Raw genomic sequence first — 16,737 nt, 5'->3', positions numbered from 1 at the left:
GTTTATGTTGATTCTCGAACTGTCGAAATTCTTCTGCCACATAATCAGGTTCCTCACTTTCTTCGTCGTAGTCGCCGACCTCATCGTCATTTGCCTCATTTTGCTCGTTTAGCTCATCACATGACATGACATTGGCAGGTTTGTAACTTACGTTACTGAAATCATAAACAGACACAATTAGGAAAGTAAAATATAACAAGCAATTAAATAAACAAAGTCAAAATAAGGAGGCTTTCATTCAAATCAACATGCAAACTTGGGTCATGGCACAAGGCCGTGTCGCCCTTTTTAAACATCACGACGAAAATTCAAAATTCAAGCAATTAAGAAAATGCAGAAATGGTGGGTCTCGGGCCTTTTCCGGACGACCACCGATTTTAATATGCATAAAACAATTCCTTTCTACCAAAGTGTCCGGGACATCAGGATTGGCGTGGAAGTCCAATTCTGCAGCCTCTCCCCTAGTTCCGCATCACGAATGCCAGCTGGCTCACCCTCCTCGTCGATAACAGCGTGAATCTCCTCGAAAAGGTCACAGATTCCTTCCCGTCATCTTCAGGCTCGGCATGCTCCCGGACTGGAAAGGATTGATGGAGATGTGGGATTGGCTTAGTCAACCCTTGGTCCTTTTTCCTCTTCATCTTTACATCATCATCTGTGGGGATGTACCCCAAACCATACTTTGATCCCTGAGCAAGGACTGGAACTGGATCGATGATCCCTTGGGCATTCCTTCCTAGTCCGAAACCTGGTTCGAATCCGCTCTGCAGCATCACCGTGGCGATCATTCTGTACACGGCCGGCATGGGAGTCTGCGGGGCCAAGCCCTCATCGGTGGCATTTACCTACTCCACCGTGTAGAAGTCCGAACCTTGCGGCGTCTCGTCCAAGACCGGCACCTGCTTTCCTGAGTGGCCCTTTTCACCATGAATAACCAGTTCTTCATTTTTCCACACCAGTTTCATCATTTGGTGGAGAGTGGAGGGGACGGCTCCAGCCAGGTGAATGAATGGCCTTCCCAAAAGGAGGTTATAGCTGGTGTCGATATCCAACACCTGGAACTTTGCCTCGAACTCCGCGGGGCCCATCTGGATGGTCAAGTTCACCGCTCCTAACGTGTCTCTCTGCACACCGTCGAATGCTCTCACATTGACCTGGTTTTGCTCCAACTTGCCGAGGTCATACCTCAGCTGCTTCAGTGTGGACAGGGGGCATATGTTCAAACCAGATCCATCGTCTACCAAAACGCGGTTGATGACCTTTCCGCGGCATATCACGGTGATGTGAAGAGCTTTGTTATGGGCCCTCCCTTCGGCCGGCAATTCATCATCGCAGAAACTGATGCGGTGTCCCCGAATGAGTTGGTGAATCATAGCAGCTACATTTTCGCTGCTCGTACCCGAGGGCACATATGTGTCATCCAAGGCCTTCATCAAAGCCTGTCTGTGGGACCAGGAGCTCATCAGCAGGGCCCACACAGAAATCTGGGCTGGAGTCTTCTCCAAGTGCTTAACGATGGAGTAGTCTTTAGGCTGCATTCTTCTCCAGAACTCCTCGGCTTCTGCTTCACTTATGGGTCTCTTAGCATGATCTTTCTTTTGTCCTCCGAGAGCAAGCTCGTCAGGAGTGTAACATCTGCCAGATCTAGTCATGCCTTGAGCCGCGGCCGTTTCTATCACAAACTTGGGTTTGGCGAGAGTCTTTGAGGGCACCAAGGCAACAGCCTTTGCAGGTGTCAGAATGACGAACTCTCCCTTTTCCTTGATGCTTAAAGAAGCGACAGCCTTTTCCAAGTCTTCCTGAACAACAGAAGTAATCCTCTTAGCCTCACGCTCATCTTCGTCTGTTTCTATCATGTTGGTGTTTCCACCCCCATGATTTGGCAATGGATTGGTGTTGACGTTCGGCGCCGCAGGCTGAAGGGAGACCACTTCTTGGTCGATCAAGTCCTGGATCTTGTGCTTGAGATTAATACAATCTTCGGTATCATGTCCAACACAGTTGAAATGATAAGCACATCTCTGCTCTGGTCTGTAGAATCTGGAGTTGACATCCACGGGCTTGGGCCCCACAGGGTGGATGTATCCGGCCGCAGACAATCTTTCGAACAGCTTGGTTCTGCTTTCAGCCAACGCGGTGAAGCTTCTGGAGGGCTTCTTCTCAAACCTGGGGCGAGGGGGATCATACCCGCTCTGCTGAGGGGGGGGGGACTTGTTGGTAACTGCGGGTGTTTGGTCGTGGAGCTTGGGTTCTGGGGTAGGGATTTGTTTGATAGTTTGGCATTGGGGCTTGGTAATTTGGATGGGGGCTTTGATATGCTGGGGTTTGTATTTGATACGCGGGGGACGGTGCTCGATAGCTTGGCTGTACATTAGCGCAGCTGGGAGCTACATTCTGGTAAGGGGGAGGGACTTGATAAGCTTGGGGGTAGTTTGGATATACGGAGGGAAAATTTTGGGGAATTGGGGGTGGATTCTGATAGGATAAAATCTTGGCATCTGGATAAGTGGGGGCAGGATTGTAGTGGCCGGAATGATTTGATTGTGGACGGTGGGCTTGATGAGGCTTTGATGGAGGGTTGGAGCCGTTTTGGGGACGTGGTAAATTCCTGGGGACCTTTCTTCCCCCGTATGAGATAGCAGCAACCTCCTCTCTCTTCTTCCTCACAAGTCCGGAAGATCCAGGCGACGCAGACACTCGGGCTATCTTTCCCGACTTCAGGCCATCTTCGATAGTCTCACCCACTTTGACTATCTCGGCGAACTTGGCGCCGATTAATAAGATGACTCTGTCATAATACTCGGGCTCCTGCACCCGCACGAATACCTCTACAATCTCTTTCTCTGTCATCGGAGGCCTCACCCTCGCTGCCTCTCTCCTCCACCTGTACGCGAACTCTCGATAGCTTTCTGTGGGCTTCTGCTTAATCTTCTCCAAGGAGTACCGATCAGGGACTATCTCGACGTTGTATGCATATCTGTCCATGAAATCTTTAGCCAGTGCACTCCAACTGGGCCATTGTCGAGTCTCGTGCGACGTGAACCATTCCAGGGCCTCACCGCACAGGCTCCGGCTGAACAACCTCATCAGCAACGCTTCATCTTTGCCAACTCCCACGAGTTGGTCACAGTACGCTCATAGGTGTGCCATGGGGTTGCCCACCCCTCCGAAGGTATCAAACTTCGGGATCTTGAACCCTTCAGGCAGGTTCAAGTCTGGGTGGATGCATAGTTCTGCATAGCTTAACCCGGCGACGTCTGGAGTGCATTGCAATTCTTTCATTGCCCTTTTGATCTCCTCCTTTATGTCTACCTTCGCTTCTTCCCTCGCCCTCCACTCTCTTTCTTGCTCCTCGTAATGGTCCAACTCGGAGCCGTGCACCTCATGCTCGGCCGAGACAGGGACTTGAAAAGTGGTTCTTTTGGGGAGGGGTGGAGCTATGGAAGGGCTTGGGACGTTCTGTGCGGTTTGATAATTTTGCGGATAATTTTGGGGATTGGTATTTTGGGTCAAGTGGGGATGTGGTGTTTGGGAATTGAAGGCGATGGGATTTTGGGTCTGATTTTGGGGTAGTGGGGCTGTTTGAGTGTTGTGGGGGTGTGGTGGTATTTGTGGAGGATTGTTTGGGAGTGGTGAGGGAGTTTGATAGGAGACTGACGGGTATTGGGGGTTTTGGGTGGTCATATCTATCCCGGACGGGTTATGCACGGTTGTCGATGGACAGTGCTGAGCAGGATCCGAGTTGGACGACGGGAAGTACGTAGGAGGTCTTGCGTCGATAAAGTTGGGGCCAAACCCGGGTGGAGGCGTATCTTGCCTTCGCTGCATCTCTACCCTCATGTCAGCTATTTGCTGCATCAGCTGCGCAATAAGCTCATTCTGCTCTGCCACAGTGGGATGAGCCACCACGACATCTGTGAGGCTGACTTCTTCATTGTTGTCTCCCATGTCTGTATTTGCGTTTGGTCCGGGGAAGGAATCTGCGGGACCTTTTGATCTGGTGAAGTAGGGGTGATCTGCCAGCTTTTATCGACACAGATCAGTTAATGGTACCTGAGAGGTGAAACAACTCAAAGGCAAATTTGTCAGTGCATGTTCAGAGTACAAAATACATAATATCGCACAGAAGGCAGATAAACACACAAGTCGCTTTGTTTGAGGATATCTTAACCCACGAATGAGGACAAAAATATATTTTGAACAAACAGGAATTTGTTTGTTTTACCGCTATCTTGGGAAGGCTGAATCACGTCGAGCTATGGTCTTCTTGCAGCTGCTTTTTGGTGCCCGTTGATCTTATCTTCGTATCTTTGTAATTCGGAGGAGAATGAAAATTTTCAGCAATAGGGGCCGGGCCGGGAAAGGCTGCCTACGTATCTCACGAAGAGAATTCAGGCCCAACGTAGTTCGGGATTTAGGATGAAATCTTTTCATTCATTCTTTGATTGTGATTACAAGGGAATTGAAAAGACAACATTGAAATTCCTAGAAGACAACATTTTGGTGATTTCTCATCTTGTGGCTGCGTCATTCTTTTCCTTTCAAACGGTCGGAAACAGAGGCTTATAGACGATTTCCTCCTCGTCGTCCTCCTCATTTGATTCTGGGTCGGGACCACTGTCGTCTTATCCCTGTTCACGGGCGAGGTATTTCCCGCCTTTTGAGCTGCTATGGGTCGCCAATTCCTCGTCGAGCGCCGCACTTCTGGCCAACACTACGGCAGTTTCAATATCTATCTTTGCCTCTCTCGCCTTTCCTTCGTTTATCTCGAAACGAAGCAAATTCAACCTTTTCCTTAGGCTTTCGGCTTCCATCTCAACCTCCTTCTTTCTCTTTATCTGCGACGCCAGATCTTCATCCAAGGTCGTGACCGCAGCCTTGTAGATTGTCGTGGTCATGTCTACTTTGAGTCCTTCCTCTTTAACCTTCTGAATCTCTCGAGTGACTCGCTCAATCTTTCTTCGCAATCTCTCCTCGGTGAGCTCCGTCTGGACGTTCTTGCCTTTGTCCATAGCGGTGATTCACCTTTCCTGAGATGATAGAGCGGTATTTAGGATTTGTGGTATGGATACGGACTTTTGAGTGAGAAACTTGAGACTTGGGGATTTTGGTCGGACATTTGCAATAGTGGCTCCTGTGTACTCTTTGGAATTTTGGCTAGGAGTGGGTTTACGATATCCTCATTCAAAGCGACGTAACATATAAACATTTAAACACATATATCGAGTCCTAAACATGCATGTGACCCTTTTGTGCCAAGGGTAGGCCTAGCGATATGAAGGATGTATTGCGCTATTTAAACAAGCAATACATCCTTCAAATTTAAACAACAAGCATGAACGTCCTATCGAGCCGTAGGCTCTTCGGACTCAAGGTGGACTTTTCTAATGGGCCCGACACTCCTTGGGCGTCGGGTCGTCTTAGGCCAATGCGCTATATTTTTTCGGGATTTGGGTTTCGCTCTATCCTAGTTTGACTAAGAGTGGGTTTTATTTGGAGTGGAATGGGTAACCCAAGCGGACTACTTGGGCTTGGACAATTAACGATCGTTGACTATCAAGTAGTCAACTATACTCGTCAGGGTGCCCCGAGAAGATTTTTGGTTAGCGAACGACTGCGAACCCGCATAATCGTCCTTTAGTGGAAATGTAACAAGTGTCGTTTGACGGAAGTATGTATGTTATGCATGCAACAGTTAAAATCTGAATAATTTAAACACTTAAACAATAATTCACAAATAATCAAACACGTTAATCCTAAGGTTAGAATCCTCCAAACTCCCCAGCGGAGTCGCCATTTCTGTTTTATCGAAAAAGTGATTTTCGAAAAGAGTTTGGTTTATTTGTTAGAGTTATTTTCGATTTTTAGGAGTCGCCACTTAATTTTGAGAAAATTAAGAAAACTCATTCTCAAAACAACTTAACAGAAAAAAATCGTTTTGAAAATATTTTTTAAGGGTTCGGGATTCCTATTAGCGTCTTAGGAAGGTGTAAGGCACCTAAGACACTCCGCTAACTTACGGTTTTCCGGCGATTAACTTATTTGACTATTTTGTTTTAACTCTTGCAATTTTTGAAGTTGAATTTATTAGAACTTTACTTGGACACATTTACAAGTTTTGAAATATTTGTCGTTTATCTAGCCATTTTTGCGAATCTTTTCGAAGCTTAACTTAAATTTTATCTAGACAAAGATTACAAGTTTTTGACATGTTTATTATTTATCTTGCAAATCTTCATTTGAGTTTAAAGCTTTTAAAATTTAAACGAACTTGCAGAATATTGTTGTTTTAAGACTTCGTTAAAGCTAAACTTTTTAAAACCTTAACTCTAAGCCGACTTTCAAATTTAAACATCTATTGCTTTAAAGTTTCAATTTTTAGTTTTTAAAGTTAGATAAAATAGAGGCGTCGATGGGGGTTTGGAGTTTCCTAATCCTAAAACTAACGATATTTTAAACAAACGCACATAAGCAAGTAATAAAGAGAGAGCGAGAGAGAGAGAGAGGGAGAGATTTGGGTCCAACTTCGGTTCTGTTCGCCTTCACCGAATGTTGGACCCACCTGCTTTTGGGTTTTCGACCCATTTTTTTTCCCGTCCTAATCTAAACATACAAAATAAACCAAGAAAGGATATAAAAAAAAAAGGAAAACGACGAGGGCTTATGCCCATTACAAATAAAAAAATACAAGAATATAAAGAAATAAAGGAAAGTCTTCTAATTCCTCTTCTTCGGATTTTCCACGATCTCCATGGAACCTCGGTTCTCGTGTGTTTGCCTTGATAATCAGACTCGATGGAAATCTTCTGAGCCTTTACGGCTCCTCGGAAAGGCAAGGAAGAGAGTAGAGTCCCGAGACGGACTCGAGAGGAGTTTTTATATGCAACAAAGTAGAGATGGGTTAGTAATACAATAGTAAACTAGATATACCTTGAACAAATAATTCAACTCTAGACAGTTGCATGTATTGTACGTGTATGCACACACATACCATATTCAGGAAACACACAAATAATTCAACTCAAATGTATAAAGAGAGAACATGCCGTATTTTATTCCAATAAAACACCTCATGCCAATATCAAGAACAAATTACTTTAACGAACTCTCAAAATACTTATCTTTTCCATACTATAATAGGCTCTGAAATTTTTCGATCTTCCAGGCAACTACCAAAATTTAAACTTTCAAATCAACACGTGAAGAAGCCTTCGAAACAACAAAAACAAAAAAATAATACAAATACCGAAAGACAGCCAATAGTTCATAGGAAGTAAGGACGGGACCAGCAAAACACATGCTATACATAGATTTCATTTATCCAAATCGGACAGAAATAAGCACTTATACGGTTAGCGAAACACAGCGACGCTCAAGACTAAAACAACATGCTTATCCCTGACCCACCGTGGCATACATAAACCCAAATAGACATGCGAGATGCAAAGAGAAACAGAAAGTTTATTCACGAAATATTCTGAAGGAAGACACGGCTATGGACTGCCATGCCTTCGATGGACAAGGCGAACTGCATTTGACCTTAAGACTAATTCGAAATAAGCTCCATCATCACAGATTATTGGAGGAGCAAGAAAGAATCTCGCTCATATCCGACAAACATATAAGAACACTGTTACATCATGGAAAACTTTAGACGAGAGGGATAACCAAAAACGTGAAGTCAACAAACAAGAGCCACAAATGTGTAAATATTAACATGACAATTGAAAATCCAGATAAAATTTTATTTAAATGAAATAACCAAGAACAAACGGGTTATATATGCAGGAAAAGGAAACCAAACAAATCTCAGCGAACACATTCAATAACGGCGACCCATCAACAACAAAAGCACTCAACAGACACACACGAAAGGACTTTCCAATCCTTTCTCCACCATATTGAAACCGAGAAAAGTAGAAAATTTCGTAAGAAGAGGCGTTTACCTGGTGATGTGCAGTGGCTGGGAGCAGACGAGCAGCAAACAGCGCGCGACTTCAACTCGAAACCACGCCTCTACTTCACACGTTTGAACAAGAAACGCCACACCAACACTTGACGGAACGACTTCCTCTTGTCCGAAAGTCTCGATTGTCTTTGGTATTTTTGACAGGGGAGGTTTCAGCCCCAAAAAAGAAACAACGACAGCCAAATCGAAAGATTTCCAACCCAGTTCTCTCAACAAAATTCCCAAAATATCCGACAACAGACAGAAGAGGAAACAGAGTATTTTCGAATGAAAATTTCAACCCAAATCGTCCCAACTTCTGAAAATTTCTCAACCAAAAACCTCAAACCAAAATTTTCCAGTTCACACAACAACCACAGGAAGAGAACAAAGAACTTCAACTAACGATTTATATTCACGAAAAATCTAACCCCCAGTTCCGCCTTACGAATTTTTCGACAAAAATCTCTAACCCCGTTCTTGAAGACGGAAGAGGTTTATATAGGGGGATATTAGGGTTTCTCCTTTGGAAGGCGAGAAATTTCAGGCCCATTTCGAATTTCAAATTCGAAATCCTCTCCAAAGGCTGAAGAATCACACGAAAAAGGGGAAGTGGAGGGTCGAGATCAATCTCTCGTCCTTGGCAAACGACGTGGCTCGATCCTACGTTGCCAAGGACGAGCTCGTGTCGCCTAGCGTGCTGCAGGATGGTACGACGGGAGCAGCGTTGCAGGGTCTGTTGCAATGCCCTGCTCACGCGCAGATGGAGAGAGTAGGAGTGAGAGGAGGGAGTTTGGGGAGAGGGAAAGAACGTGAGGGAGACGCGGGGGGGAAGGGTCGCGTCTGAGGTGGGATTTTCCGTTTTGGGGTTCTGTTGCTTTTTTTCTGCGCTTCTGGCGTCCCTCGGCGTGCCTTCTTTTCTGGGAATGGCGTGGTGTGAGGGGGGAAGAAGGAAGAGGGGAGGGGGCCGGGTCGGAGCGGGTATGGGCTGGGTTGAGGGGTTTTGTTGGGTTGGGTTGGTTTAGTGTTGGGTTATTTGCTTGGGCCTGGGGTTAATATGGTGTTGGCTGCTGAAAGACGTGGGCCTGGTAGTTGGGCTTGAGTTTGTGGGCTGTTGGGAATATTGGGTATAAGGTGGGCTGGAAATTTGGAGGGAAATGTAGTGGGCCGTCTGGGGATCAAGTAAAGGAATGGGCTGTTGGTGGAGTTAATTAGAATAGGGAAGGGAATTGGATTAATTAAATACGTAACTAATTAAAATGACGAATTTCGCGTTAACCAATTAACGAGCTTTTATTTAATAAAATAATTATTAAAAATCATAAAAAGTGATTCAAACGTATAATTATAATTAAAATTAAACTACTTTAATAAAACATTTAAATGTATATTTCGATGGTTTTTTGAATAATCATAAGATATACTACTTATATACATGATTACGTAGATATGTATATTACCTAAAACTTACGACAAAAGGTATTCGAATTAACATAAAATTCATGTATTATATTATTATATTTGTAAAATTTATAAAAAATAATTAATTTAAATTATTTAAAAATTTAGGAAGCTCGATAACTAATTTATACCGGCGTGGGTCAAAATTTGGGTGTCAACATAGTATCAACAATATACAAGTTAAAATCATAAACATATATAAGAACATTCTCCTATGACTTCCCTCAAGGATAACTAGTGCAATGCTTAGGTAGAGTTCTATACCCCAACCTAGACTAAGCTAGACCCCTTAGGTTATCCTAGTTGAAGTTCAATACTTTAATTCATTTTACCTTTTGGGAACATCTTGCCTTAATAGACATAGACCACATGAGCTAATGTGGAATCCAGTGTCATAAAACCTACACCGAAGGAAGGTGGACCACTTGCCAAGGTAGTACCAAGACATAATATATAGAAACTACGTGGATCGACTTGCTAGTATTCCTATGGGGGTAACATAGTTCAAGAACTAGGAGATATAGTTGGGACCCTCTTTATGATACATGAATTGTAGTCTTCAATCTCAAGAGTATTTTAGTACTCCTACCTTCCCTATGTGGAAAGGGACACTCCTCACTCTAGTTCACTCGGTGCTAAGCTAGAGTCCGTTTTTAAAATGTCTTTAAGCCATTAAATATAAATCATAGAGGTCGTAGGGTCTATCCCTTGTATAATAATTATCATCAATAGCTCAATATGAATTGCATGAGTATAAGTCCTTTATTACAATTAATATAAGTGACGTTAGCATATTAGCATTTCATATCATATTAAGGCACATTGGTGACAATCACCATCCTTATAACATATTCACATTAATAAACCTTACAACATAATCAAGACATTTCAATTAAAAATCATACCACCCTATAAATCCTAATACAAGGCTTTCTCCAATATAACATCATCGCTTAATCACAATTAACCATAATTGGAAGTAAAGGATAGAGATCATAAGACTTACCAAGTCTCCTTCATAGTTCATAAGAAATATCTTACCGTAAACCCTCAATTCAATTCCGTTTAGATGTAAAACATCATAATTCAATAATCAACATGATAACAAGGCTATAAGAACTACTATAGCACAATTCAATACTAGATCATAGCTTAAGGAAAACACTTAGGTTAATTAACTTTTTAACCTAGATCATCATCTCAAGAACTAGCATGAAAGACTAAATTAATTCTAATTTGTTCATTATTAATGTAACAACATAAATTTATAGCAATTCAACCAATAACCAAGTAAATTGAACCAATCTCAACTTAATTCTTATCAATATCCAACCTAGGGTTAAGGGTCAAGAATCATCATCTACAAACTATACCAAATCATCGAGATAAACCGTAATTAAGTTAAAATACATGATAATCTATTCACATTATCCAATATAAAACATAAACAATTTAATTCATAACCTTTTTTTTTGAGATTGAGAAGAACCCACATGAAAACCCAACTTTTGAAAATAGTTTGAAGGAACCCTTTGAGGAAAAAGGTCTCAAAGGTGAATTAGATCCCATATCTCAACGTTTAATGAATATTTGATGGTTAAATCGTCCCTTTTCAGTCCCCAAATCCCTCCCTTAGCTAATCTTCAATGGTGTCTTCCAAATAGAGAGAGAAAGAAGAGAAGGAAGATGATTAGTTTTGTGAGTTATGTTTAATCTAATAAGAGTTGGGGCCTTTATATTGGGCTTAATTATATTAATTAGACTCCCTTAAACCCCTAATTAATCACCTAACCTGATAAATAATTAAATGAAATGAAGTTAAAATGTGCCGGGAATTTTACCCTCGCAGGCAGAACCCATTTCGAGGGTCCGTCTATGAGTCGAAGGGCACAACCGTCGTTCTGGTCAAAGACTGGTGCAGGGGAGGGATCCAACAATATTTATAAGTGTTGTTCGATGGTCGGAATCGATGCCCCGTCGATCAACACATGCCCCGTCGTTTGTGTTTCGTTAGTGCACACTGCCTAGGCAGTGTTGCCTCTTATGTGCTAGGGTCCTCCTCAAGGTCCCTTTGTGGGTCCTTCAGGAGTCGTATGCGGACATTTTGACCACGAATATTCTTAGACACCTTTTAAATATCCTTCTACCAATTATTATGGATTTTTTACTTCTAAAAGCTCATCAAATATGCTTAGCATACTAGTACCTCCTAGAACTAGTTTTTGAACATCATGGACGTTCTTAGAAGTTTTGGTTCCTAAATTTTATAAATGACCTTTATTCCTTAAATAGGTCTTAAAATAGTGTTTAGAACCCATGACACCTATGTTAGGAATTAAGAATCGTCTTGAATTTTTGAAATGTTACACCTCTCACTACTCTATATCGTAGAGTTAATCTCTATAAAGATTTTAATTATATCTCTTGTATAATTATTTTTATGATATGTCTCCTAAAAGATCTTATAAGATCCCTCAAAATGAATTAAGGTACCTAGAGCCTCACATGTGCTTACAAATGTTATTATTGTATTAATTAAGTGTTTTATAGTATGTATACTTGATTTGAAGTGGATTGGAGGTCATACATCCAAGACGTTCGGAAGTTAGTCTTTAGACGTGCTAGTGTGTCCTTGTATATTTGCCTGTTTTTTATGTGTTGTTTGAAGTCCAAAAACAGTAGTGGTGACCCTAGCTCTTTAATATACATTTTTAGGGTCAAAACATTCTGGTACGACTCCGCGAGGACCACCGTAAGGACCTCCGCTGAGAACCAACCCAAACGCTGGACAGGGAAGCTGGCCAAGGCAGTGCGCAAAACCAAAATGTTGAGCCACTCACATGTCGAGCGCCTGCCACTTAAAGTTACTGTTTATCACGTGCCCTACACGAGGCTCACTACCTCAAAAATCTTGAGAGGCAGAATTAGGAGCTGCCTCTGCGACAAGCAACCACTTCTCAGATTCGGTTGCATTATTTTTAAGTCAAGTTTGACATGTCTAAAAGTCCTAATAAGTATAGGGGTGTTTTGATAACTTTGGGAGTCGGTTATAAACTGTTTTATGGCTTATTTAACCCCTTTTGCCAAGTCAAACCCCCCAATACCCAATGAGAATCAAAAATCCCAAAACCCTTTTCTCTTCCAAATTCTCTCAAACCTCTATTGGACGGAAACCTCAAGGTTCAAGCTAGGGGCTTGATTTTCATTATTTCATCTCCAATTTTTCGTGGGCTTCTCATGTAGTAAGGTATGGTTACCCTTGATCCTTAGTTAAAACTTTCATCTGAGGAGTTCTTTCAAATGTTTTCCAATGAGGTTATATGATCAAAATTGCTATCTTTCAATCTAGCCATGTGTTGATTGTCAAATTGATTTAAAAAGCATTGTAATGATGAATACATGATTAATTACCGATTTTAAGATGAAATTCAATCCAATTCCATGAAGAACCCATGATCCTCCTAAATTTTCAAATTGACCGATAATGTGGGTCATTTCATGTGAATTGAATTGTGATTAGATTGTATCGTATTACTTATTGATATTACTATATATATCATTTGAATATGAATTATTGAGGATTGGATGTTAATTATAAGAATTGATCAATGGTGATCATAACTTGAAAGTATTGGTGAATTGACCTAGATCTCTCTATTTGGTATAGAATTGACATTAAATTGTATTGATTAGTATGGTCCACTTATGGTGGCGGTGTTTACCTCTTGTATATATATCTCTATGTTATGATTATGGACTTGAAGGCAATTGACTTAATGTGAAGTGTGGTTATGATGATCACACCATGTGAAGTTGTATGCCTAGTCTTTAATGCTAGTTCATGATCTAGGTTACATTGATGATGTTATGACAAATGAATAAGGTTTTTAGGGTTAGGTTGGTCAACATATTTAACAGTGATTAAGTCTATTGATGGATGACCCCTTACATGCGTACCTCTATATGATTGTGTGGTATTAAATGCATGATAAGGAGCCTTAGATTCAAGTAATGATTATGTCTTGTCCCCTATTCTATGATGTTTCGTGTGGTCTATAGTTCCTATTACTCTATACGAGATTTGTTTATGGTTTAAGGGACTTGAATGTGTATTGTGACTTTTGTAAGATGGATGCTTCAATGTTAGGGTTGTTGACATTACGTGATCATGTTGTCCAATGTACACACACACCTAATGCATTACATAAGTAGGATAGACTAAAGGTAGCTAATGAAAGGATTGTTCTCATATGCACGTAATGCCTACTACTATGTATATAAAGTATATGTCCATGAAGTATGATATGTAACTTAACTAGGATGACTTGATAGGTGTAGTAGTGTAGGCAAGGGTATGGGACTTTGATTATACAGTGAACATGTCTACATATATAGAATAGTTCCTAAGGTGATTACTCTATGTACATGAATATGAATGCATGATTAAGATATCAACATTAAAGTATATGATATGATGAAGTATGAATATGTGTAGTGTCTAAATGTGTTTATATGAAAGGTTTCCTCATATATGTACACCTACACACTTACTTATGAACGAAGTGAAGTCTAAATGTGTGTTGTCTAGTAGTGTCTATGTGAAAAGTTTTCTCACATATATGTACTCACACACACATGAAATGTATGGAATGAAGCATATTATGATGATCTAGTAAAGTAGGGTTCTATTGAAAGGTGTTATCAATTGTACTCTAAACTAGACTATGCTTTATATGTGTTAGGTCTATATGAAAGGATTTCTCACATGAGATAGGTTAATGAAACGACATTCTCATCTATGACCTAGCGTTATGCATATGAGGGTGTAACGCCCCAAAACAAGGTAAGGTGAACTAGAGCCTCATGGTTGTTTCATGAGTTAATTTTAAGTTAAAATGAGTTATATTAGTGGTCTCAGGCACGTGTGAAGTTTGGTTAAGCTTGGAGGTCAAACACCCGAAAACGTCCATGACATTCGGAAGGTATAACTTAGATTGTGCTTGTGTGTCTTGATGTGTTTGAGTGAGTTGTACGTATTCATTTTGCTTGAAACTGAGGTGGGACGTTCCTAAGACCTAGACGAATTAGTTTAGAGGTTTAACTTCCGGGAATGACCCCACCTAGGACCCACAAGGGTTCCTAGATGTAGGGCACAAGAATTGGACTACTCTGCCAATAACATTGCCCAATCGATGGAGCAGTCTACTGGGCGTAGGTCTATCAATGCCCCATCGACTGGGGCCGTCATTCTATACTTGGTGTAAGGTCCATCCCTCGCTTGAACCATTATCTGATGCTATCGACGCCCAGCAGCACAGGCCGTCGATCAATCGACGCCCAGTAGCTTTGGTCGTCAATTAGCACCAGCTAAAGTTGCTTCATGTTGCTGCCTACTTGGGGTGTTTGGTGTAATTTCACCCCAAGTATTTTGGGACCCTAGGATGATATTTTTAGTGTTTTAAAGTTATATTAAGTTAGTTTTAAACCCGAAACCTAGTTAAGACTCCTCACCTTAAATATTCAAACTCCCTCTCTAAAGAAAACTCTCCTAAAGTCACCATTGAAGCTAAGACTGAAGGAGGGCAAGAAGAGCTGGTCTGGACGTGTTCCTTCACCAAAATTTGTGGGTTTCCTTATATTTGAGGTATGGTATCAATCCTTGAACTCTCTTCCATTCAAGGAGTCCCTTCTAATGAATTTGTAAAAATGAGTTTTCAACCCTAGTTTCTCTTTCTTCAAATCTAAATATAGGTCTTGCATGAAAACGTTTCTAATGACTTAATAATGGTATATCTAAGTTTAGTTGATGATTTTAAGGTTAAACCTTCAATGAAATCATGAGTTGATATTCAGGGTAAGTTGTTATGATGTTTATCTTTGAATTCGAAATGCTATTGAGTGGTATGGTCTACTTTCTTGGTGGCAATGTTTACTTGATTGTATGAATGTAAAGTTACTAGTTTATTGTGAAGCAGACTATGAAGGCTGGTTATATGAAGTAATATGAAAATTGTGCTATTATTATTAAATGTGCCTTATGAATCTATAATGTTAAATAAGCTAGAGAGTATGCCTAAATGAAGATATTCTTTTTAAGTTTTTTATGAAGCTTCTTATGAGAAGTATGTTAATGATTATGTATAAAGGACTTATATGCTTATATGAAGGTATGTAAGGTGTGTGATGTGATGAATGAAGGTCTAAGCATGTATAGAAGTTAAGTATAAATGAGATGAAGTGTATGTGCAAGGTGTGCTCACACGTAAACACACATCAAGCTTGAATGAATGAATGAAGATAAGTTAGATCCTAAAGGGAAGTTTTTGGGTGAACACTCTTCGTGAGTTGAGATGAAGTGTTTAGTAGCAACCTCACTACATCCCATGAGTTTTCCAAGATAGGTTAGAGGATGATTGCCCTTCATGAGTTGAGATGTGGTATTCACTAGTTATCCTTAACCTATAGTTTTAAAGTGTTTAGAATCTGTGGGGGTTATGTCTTGCACCGAGAGGATATGAAGAAGAGATGGTTACACTTCGTGATTTGAGATGTTGTATTTCAATGTACCTCTTGAGATGAGTACTTATCGTGAGTAGAGAATGAGTACTTAGTAGCAATCTCCTTATCCCTTTACTATGCACCCGCATAGGTGTAGCTATTGGGAAAGCCATGTAAAAGCTAAAAAGAATGACCTTACTCTAGGAAAGTGATGATCCCTCATCCGAATGGGGTCAATGTCGGGATTCCATGTCTAGCTCTCATTGTCTATGTAGGTTAAGCTAACCCTCCATAAAAGAATTGATTGAACTAAGTCTTCTAAAAGACCATACTACTTAGGGTAGGTTGTGGTATGGGAACCTATCTACTCATTGCACTAGGTAGGACCTTCCAAAAGGGAAGACTTGGTGCCAAGCCTTCTAAAAGAATGTACTACTTAGGGTAGGTGGTGGTATGAGACGCTATGTACTCATTGCACTAAGTAGTCCTTCCGAAAGGGAAGACTTTTGTGGTTTGTTGGGTGTCTTTTAATGTCTTGCCATTGATTGAGGGGCTTGTTTCTCCCGAGTTCAGTAAGCTGAAAGAGGTAGTCTTGAGGATTTATTTGGTGTGTATTGAAGGAGGCATATGCATACTTCCTTCATGTCTTACCATAGTGAGTCTTAGGATTATCCTGAGGCAGGGAAACTCTTATGGAAAATGAGTTCACTTTCTCTTTCGCTTGGCCTTAGAAGTCTACTAGTTTAAATAGGATAATTCATTGTGAATGCTTTAAATGTTTCATTGTTAAAGTTCCAGTTTGTTTATCGTAATATTAGTTGGAGTTCACT

At 41.0% G+C, this 16,737-nt stretch overlaps 1 protein-coding gene across 1 annotated transcript; it reads right to left on the bottom strand.

Annotated features, from left to right (window-relative positions):
* Positions 1-845: 845 nt before the first annotated feature.
* On the bottom strand, positions 846-3,087 carry LOC107019371. Its single transcript, XM_015219887.1, has 2 exons — positions 2,443-3,087; positions 846-2,387 (listed from the first exon to the last, which is right to left on the bottom strand). Exons 1-2 carry the CDS (start codon positions 3,085-3,087, stop codon positions 846-848), a joined length of 2,187 nt encoding a protein of 728 aa, XP_015075373.1.
* Between the last annotated feature and the right edge of the window lie 13,650 nt (positions 3,088-16,737).

The sequence above is a fragment of the Solanum pennellii genome, chromosome 5 (assembly GCF_001406875.1).
Source record: "Solanum pennellii chromosome 5, SPENNV200".
In the NCBI taxonomy this organism is placed as follows: domain Eukaryota; kingdom Viridiplantae; phylum Streptophyta; class Magnoliopsida; order Solanales; family Solanaceae; genus Solanum; species Solanum pennellii.
This window is presented reverse-complemented; position numbering and strand designations above follow the sequence as displayed.

Excerpts from the sequence above, each read along its gene's own strand:
- LOC107019371 (XM_015219887.1), bottom strand. The coding sequence starts at position 3,087 with ATGAGGTTGTTCAGCCGGAGCCTGTGCGGTGAGGCCCTGGAATGGTTC. Across the intron at positions 2,388-2,442 it reads TTCCCCAAAATTTTCCCTCC|CTCCCAGCTGCGCTAATGTA; the intron begins GTATATCCAAAC and ends ACCAGAATGTAG.